The sequence below is a fragment of the Plasmodium brasilianum genome (assembly GCF_023973825.1).
Source record: "Plasmodium brasilianum strain Bolivian I chromosome Unknown PB_00_04, whole genome shotgun sequence".
Taxonomy (NCBI): Eukaryota; Apicomplexa; class Aconoidasida; order Haemosporida; family Plasmodiidae; genus Plasmodium; species Plasmodium brasilianum.
The window spans coordinates 101326-109512 of NW_027122922.1; the positions used below are offsets into that span (position 1 = coordinate 101326).

General features: G+C 18.8%; 1 protein-coding gene across 1 annotated transcript; it reads left to right on the forward strand.

Annotated features, from left to right (window-relative positions):
- Positions 1 to 6567: 6567 nt before the first annotated feature.
- MKS88_000174 (fam-l protein) lies at positions 6568 to 7583 on the forward strand (the record flags this gene model as incomplete). Its single annotated transcript, XM_067215857.1, has 2 exons — positions 6568 to 6651; positions 6780 to 7583. The coding sequence occupies 2 exons, from the start codon at positions 6568 to 6570 to the stop codon at positions 7581 to 7583; spliced, it is 888 nt and encodes a 295-aa protein (XP_067075980.1).
- Positions 7584 to 8187: the final 604 nt, after the last annotated feature.

Consider the following 8187-nt stretch of genomic DNA (forward strand, 5'->3'; position numbering starts at 1 on the left):
ATAGTATAATAAGTATTTCTTTTTCTGTAAGAATGCAATCAATATGATGTCATAACTGTGATATTTTTAGTGCTATAATTTTTATATTCATAACTATGATTTCTACAGTTTTGTAGATGTATGTGCGTATAACTCTTCATTTTTATATGGAATGGTAATAAAATATGTTAATTTTTTTTCTAATTTGAATGTTTTAATGTTATTCATTTTGCATAATAAATCATTATTACAGAAAAATTAAATATTAATGCTTAATATTTATATTTGTTTGTTAAAATAGATACTTATAAAAATATATGTATATGAGGTAAAATTAATATAAATTTATTGATGTCGTTTTACAATTTATATTTTGAATGAAAAATAATTTTGCCGTATTTTTTATCATCTTCAAGATTAATATGATTATTGTAGTTCTAATAAGAAAATTATGTGACTAGCTGTATATTAAAAAATATTATGCTTTCTATTGTAATTGATGAAACGATGTAAATATATACTGTTACAATGATATATATATAAATTTTTTACTCAGTATAAATTACAAAATATTTATTTTATTAAATATATATATTCCTTTTGACTTCTTAAGAGATGTTGGTTTTTTTTTTTTTTCTTATGATATATCTCGGGAATTATATATATAATAAAATAATATCCATTTAAAACATGCTTCTTAGTTTAGGTAGAATGGTTAATATTTTTATTTTACTATTGTTAATATTTTATTTTATTTTTAATATTATGCTTATTATTAAATATACAATTAATTTTTTTAGTAAATGAAAAATATAAATCTTACACATTTAAGAAAATGATATACCTTTATATTTATGTACTTAAAAAAAAAAAAATTTTAAAGAAAAATAACATGAATTTTAATTATATTTTTTTAATCTATTAAATAACTTTTAATTTATAGCTTATACTTTTAATATATTAACCAAAACAATTTTTTTATTACTGAAATATATTTTAAATTAAAAATAAATTATTAATAATATGATGATTTCGTAAGCGAACGAAGAGTACAATTTTTATGAATTAATTAGGTTAAAAATATTTCAACATGGTATTGCATAAACAAATTAATAAAGAAATGTTTTATTATTATTTTTATAACATTTGTTGTTATATACACGATTATGCCGTTCTCAACGTATATATAATAAGGTAAAATTAATAACAAGTATTAAAAAAAATATAAAAAACTACATAAGTTTTTAATACTTATTAGTAATATGAAGTACATGCTAAGCATTTTTATCTTTACCAAATTTATGGTAACTATAAAGAAAAGGTCATAAAAAATATTATTAAGTATTTTTTCATCATACACAAATTTTTATTTGTCCTTTTTATTTGAATAAGCCAATCTTTTAATAATGTGTTATAATGTTAGTATTACTTATTTATTGTTTTATTATTTTGAATATGATATTGAGTATAATCCTAAAATTGTTATGTCTAAATTAATAACTAAAATAATGATATATAGTAAATTCCAAGACTATATAGTTATTTGTATTAATATATAAGTGTGAATATCCTAAAATTTCTAATTAGAAAATTAGAACAACAGCTAAAATTTTTACATGAAGAAAGAAGTAAGCCCCTATTAATAAAATATCATATGTTTAACAACGTGTATATAATGAGTTCCATGGATCATATAAAAGAGTAATTCTCTTTGAAAACTAAAGGAAAGTAAAATTAATTTTATATATTTCTTATCCTTTACATATTATCATGTTACTTGATATTATATTTATGGGAATATTTGCCGTATTCTTCCTTTTGTATAAAGTAAAGAAAAAATAAAATATAGGAATATACTCACTATTTGTTACTAATATTATTTTAGTGAAATATTTATAATTATATAATAATTTTATATATATATTTTATTTATTATATGTCCATTTGTTTTCTCAGATTGGATATTATATTTATACAAGGTTATTAGGATAACAAAAAAAAAAAAAATTACGAATAATTGTCCAATAAATACATTTATGAATTATTAAAAATTGGTCATAAGTATGTCTATTTGAATTCTAACAAGATCATGATTTTTGTTGCTTTCTTTCTGTAGAAAACTTTTTACTAACATTTTATATAAAATATCTTCCAGATAATAACAATAATATTTAAAATTTCCCATAATTGGACAAAATTTTAATTCTATTCATTTTAAAGGGAACAAATTAAAATATACGTTTAAAATATAGTCTTAATTAAAACGTATATATTCTTTATATTTTTTGAATAATATATTTATTTACGGATATTTATTTTTTTATTTATACAGTAATATTATCGTAGTTATTAATTCTTCTATTTCTTGTTTCTTTATTTTTTTTAATTTTTTTTATTCCTCTTTTAATAAGTATGTAATAAATGTTAATACATATTACTGTGTAAAAAATCTACATTTATGTCATAGTGTTGTCTTATATATTTACTTTTAAAAATTTTTTTTTTTTACGATAATGAAAATATGATATACAAAAATATTTTTATGCAACTGGTTCTTGAATCATGTTCTATTTATGGTAACCTTTTCTTTGAATAATTTTTATATAATTATTTTTGCAACTCTTATAAGTTTTAAATACTTTCTTTTAAGTTTCGTTTATCGAATTTATTAATATATATTCCCTTATATGTAACCTTTATACTACTAAGTATACTACTTTTTAATGTATATAATATTAACTGTAATTTTTGTATAAAATATCATTGAGAATGACAGTTTACATTGTGGAATCTTGTATTATATCTGTTTACTACTTTTTATATGTTTTGTAAGGATTATCTAGTTGCTTAAGATTCCTTAATTTCATTTATTTTCTTTCATTGTAAACAGTTACGCAGACAACATTTGACTGGATTAAACTATATAGAAGAAAATAAATGTGTATATATATACTCAAAAATAATAAATTATTTTTTATTTTTTTCGTAAAAATGTAATTTACAAATTGTGGTATAATATTCGCACAATTATGTACAATTTATATTAACCTTATATAAAATGAATAAAGTGAAAGATGTTATAATACTACAGCTGTTATTAAGGTGGAAACAAATAAGTAATTTACTTTTGTAGGTGGTAAAATCTGTGGTATATTAGAGCGAGAAGTTACAGCGGATATTTTTTTATTATGTGCTTTTTTAAATCTGTTTAACTCTTCAAGAAATTCGTTATTTTTATATCCTGAGCATCATTTATAATGTTTAGTATCAAAATTATAGTGATTTCCAATTATCGCTTCCATTATCATTAGGTTTATCGTATTTACCATTAAAGCTATTCAAATCCTCATAACTGTATAGATTTTTAAGATTTTTTAGAATACGAGAATTAATTATTTTTATTTCTTGCTTACATGTATCATTAATAAATCCTGTTATATCAACTTTAATTTTATTAAACAAATTATATTTATCATGAAAATTACCAGTATTTAGTAGATAATTCAATTATTTACATCTATCATGAGCAGCAGGTTCGTCCTTCTTCGAATATATACTATTTAAGTACTCACTGAACGTTGGACATTAAGAGACAAAATCTGAATAAATAGAATTATCTGAATCTATTGAATAAATAGTACTACAAAGGGTATTATTAATTTCTCAATTTTGGGAGGCGAATGAATTAAATTTTTCTTTATATTTAAGAAACGTTTTCACTGTATCGTCCTAAAAATAAAACAAAAAATTATAATATATAAATGGAAAAAATAATATTTTTTGAAAAAAAATATTTATTTCATTTAAAGAACACCAAATTTTTGTAAAAACATGATACTCATTTGAATATAAGGGAAAAATAAAATATGAGTTCTAAACATTGTAGGATGTCATTGTATTAAATAAACGTTAATTGGGTAGCAAAAATTCAATCCATATCAAATTATTTGTATATGTAAAAAAATGATATATTATATGTTGATTTTTTATAAATTTATTTTTTTGATACACTGAATTTTAAAAATAATTACTTAACTAAAAATACTCTTTAGTTTTTAGTTAAAATTGAAATAAGTCAGTATTGTGTGAATAGTATAAAAGAATAATATTTTAATTGTAAATATGATAATTTCAAAAAAGGGATTACTTTACATTTATTAAAACATATTCCAGAGTACCATACACTTTACAATTATTTTTGTAAAAAAGTGTATTATATAATTTTATTGAAATATTATACAATAAAATAAAATATTATTAGTACATATTCACATAAAAAGAATATCATATTGAAATATCTACTTATTAATATACTTATATCACTTAAAATATCATATGTACATAAATTTAATCTCTTTGGAAGGTATAGAATATTCTCTTTTATTAACTTTTATTCGTTACTAAGGATAAATAAAACATGTCAAATTATTTCAGTTTTTATTATACTATTATATTGATTTATATGTTTGTTAAGAAAAACTTCTTGATTATAGCTGTAATAGAAATTTAAGTATATGAAAATATAATTTAACTAAAATTTTAATAAAATATATAGAAAATAAGGGAACTTTGTAATTTAAATATATGATTCATCAGAAAAAACGCCTTTAATAATAAATGTATTTTTAAAAAGAGAGATTATATCGTATACTTATAGAATAATCCACTAATTTTACCCATTATATTACATAGCGAAGTTAACATTTTAGTTAATTTTTACATCTTATAAATTTGAAATAATAAATGTATATTGAAGAAATATACTTATTAAATATCGACTACTTTTTATAATTCATTAAATTGAAGATTCTAACATATTTCTATTAAAAAAATAGTTAAAATCATTTATTATTTTATTATAGTTCCTAATTATAGTTCTATTTACATTTTGATCGAGCTATTTGAATATATATTATTTTGATAATAAATAAATTTATTATATTTTGTTTTTATTTTTTACGTCATTGTAGAATTAAATTTAAATATATATTAAGAGTTAGTAAGTAAAAAGATATTTCTTAACTTCATAATTGTTAATTTCTAAAAGTGTGTTATATATAAGTATAAATCTAAATTAACATTGGAAGTTATTAAAATAATTATGTATTTTATACAAAATTTTATTCCTTAGTAAGTATTTATTTATATATTTATTATTATTTTTTTTTTTTTTTTTTGGTTGTCCATAAATTTGTTGAGTTTTAAATAAACATGTAGTATATGTTGATTACTACTAATTTATTTATATTTGTAACGCGTAAATCTTAAATAAAATATAAGCAAAAAGAAAAAAGAATTAATTATATTTTGCAGATAATTCATAAATGGATATTCAGTTCTCAGTTTACAGATAAAAAATAGTAATCATTTATTAGCGTAATGTTGTTTTTAGTTAAAATTTTATATAAAGAATAATTAATGTTGCATATTAGTATGTAGTTACATTAATTCTAATTATATATTCTTTCATTATATTATATATACAATAACGTAGATATTGTTTTAACGTTATATTATGGAACTTCAATATTTTTGAAAAAAAATATAGATACCCAAAAAGGATATATATATTTCCATTCTTGAATGTACTAAAGAAATACATTTTTGATCTAAGGTTATTCTGATTTTAATAAATTTTAAATAATAATTAATCTATATATTTTTTTTTTTTTTTTTCATTACTTTTTATTATATTTCTTATATATATATATACATAATTAAAAATAAAAAAAATGTTGTATTGATGAAATTACAAAATTTTTATTTAGCAGTAATAGTATCATTTATATATAATAAAAAGTGTTTCTCTATGAAATTATATTAAAAAAAAAAAAATTAGTGTTCACTTACTTATATATATATTTTTATTCATAGATTAGTTATTCATTTTTATGTTTAGTTTCTAAGATATATAATGTTATATTATAATGAATATGTTTAAAATGTAGTTAACGCAAAGGCTTTTAATAATATAAAAAGGGAAGGTTATACATAATATTTTTTTCTTTAGTTATTATTACTATTATTATATCATCATAACAATTAATATATTGTTGTCTACAAGTTTTTCTGAAAAGAAATGTTTATGGAATTAAATTTTTTTAATAGTCACTCATCAAATCGTTAATATTCTCATTATATATGGAACAATCTATTCTCTATATTCTCTATATTATATAGAATATAGAAAATACATTCTATATTAACTAAATATTTCCTTATATGATAAAAAAATGTATTTTTTTACTTTACATTGAAAAAGTTTAATAAAAAAATAATTTAATTACACGAATATATAAAAAAAAATATTTTTTGTATATAATAATGAATTATAATAAAATCATTTTAATGAATATAACATTTTACTTAATAATATTAAGAAAACATTTTATAATATATATTTTTAATGTTATTTTACTTCGCTGTAAAAAATATTATAATTATATACAATATATTTTTTACCGAAAGGTAGTAAATATAGAAAAAATAATCAAATATATTGTATATAATTTTTTATCATTAGAAGAATTTTATGTTTTTGTTATTATTTTTATTACTTAATACATTGAAATGCTGAAAATCTATATCATGGAAAAAAATATTAAATTATTATTTTTTAATATTTCAGCGTTTATATTTTTAACATGGTTATTCCATTTTAGCATTGATAATGTATGATAATGCCATTTACTCATATATGTACAATTTATATTTTTGTTGTTATATTTTTATATATTCAGTTTTTTAACATGAAACTATTTATTTTTTAAATAGTTAATATTTGATTTTTTCTTTTTCAGAGCACGCTTAACAAATTTTTAAAAGATAACTCTAATAATGATAGTAAATTAGATGGAAAACATTATCGATTATTAGTAATACATAAAGAAGAAAGTGATTCAAATATACTAGGGTTAAAACAAGACATGTCAAATAATAGAGTGAAAGAAAAAAAATATTTATCTAATAATGAAGGTGAAACCCCAGAAAAAAAGAAGCATTTATATAAAAGTTCATCAAAGAGTATAAAAGATCATAGGAATGCTATGAAAAAAGAAGCTAATATATTTGAAACAAAAAAATATTCCTGTATTGAAAAAAGAATATTTAAAGAACTTGATTTTGAAGATTTTCTTAAACGTAACAAAATGATTAGTAATAAGATTTACAAAAAAATAATGTACAAAAAGCTAGCATTGAGAATTGCTTTACCTTTATTATTGTTCTTGTTGTTATTAACTGTACTCATAACAGATTTTACATGGGGTTTGGTAGATGGAAGTAAAGGATTGTGGGGTGCATTAGGATTATCGAAAATTCTAAAAGGTTGGTCAGCTTCTGATGGAAGTTGGTTGAAGACAATGTTAGAATGGTTAAAAACAAATTCATCATGGTTTTGGAAGCATAATTCAATTTTTGGTAAAGCTACACATAATGGTTGTACTGCAACAGAAGTTAGTACAGGTTGCATATTAGGACAGTTATTTGGTATTATAATTTATGTTATACCTTTTATTATATTAGCTATCACAGTTATATCAGGAATTATCTATTACCATAAAAAAGTTAAAAAATATGAAAAAATTAAATTCAGGAAAAGATAAAACTAATAATAACAAATATTTTTTATTTTATAAAGTATTTAATATGAAGTTATAATTATAATATATTTAGTTACATATCTATTAGACTTCCTCATAATTGATTATATTTTATAAATATACATACAGATAAGTCGTTTTTTCGTAAACAACTGTACAGCATATAATCTCACTTTTTTTAAACTTGAATTTCTAATATTTTTGAATTTGCATTATAAAATGTTGTTTGAGATTGAATAATTTTTATGGTTTAGTGTTTATTTTTATATATTTAAATAGGTTGCCTTTAAAAATAAGTATACACATATATGTGCGTTAAAGTGAATGTAAAATAGCACAATTTACATAATTTTACTAAAGTATTTTAATTTAATTTTTATTTAAAAATGATAGATTTCTGTTTATTATTCTGTTCTAATATGAATCTATTATTTTATCCTGTTGTGAAGAAAATTTATAATTACCATCATAATAGGAATAAATTTGTCTTGGTTTGTATTTAACAAAAAGGAAGTGAATATATGTCGTATTTTTATATGTATATATATATTTCTTATATCTTGGAGAATGGATAATATTTATTTTATAAAATAAGAGTATGAGAAGC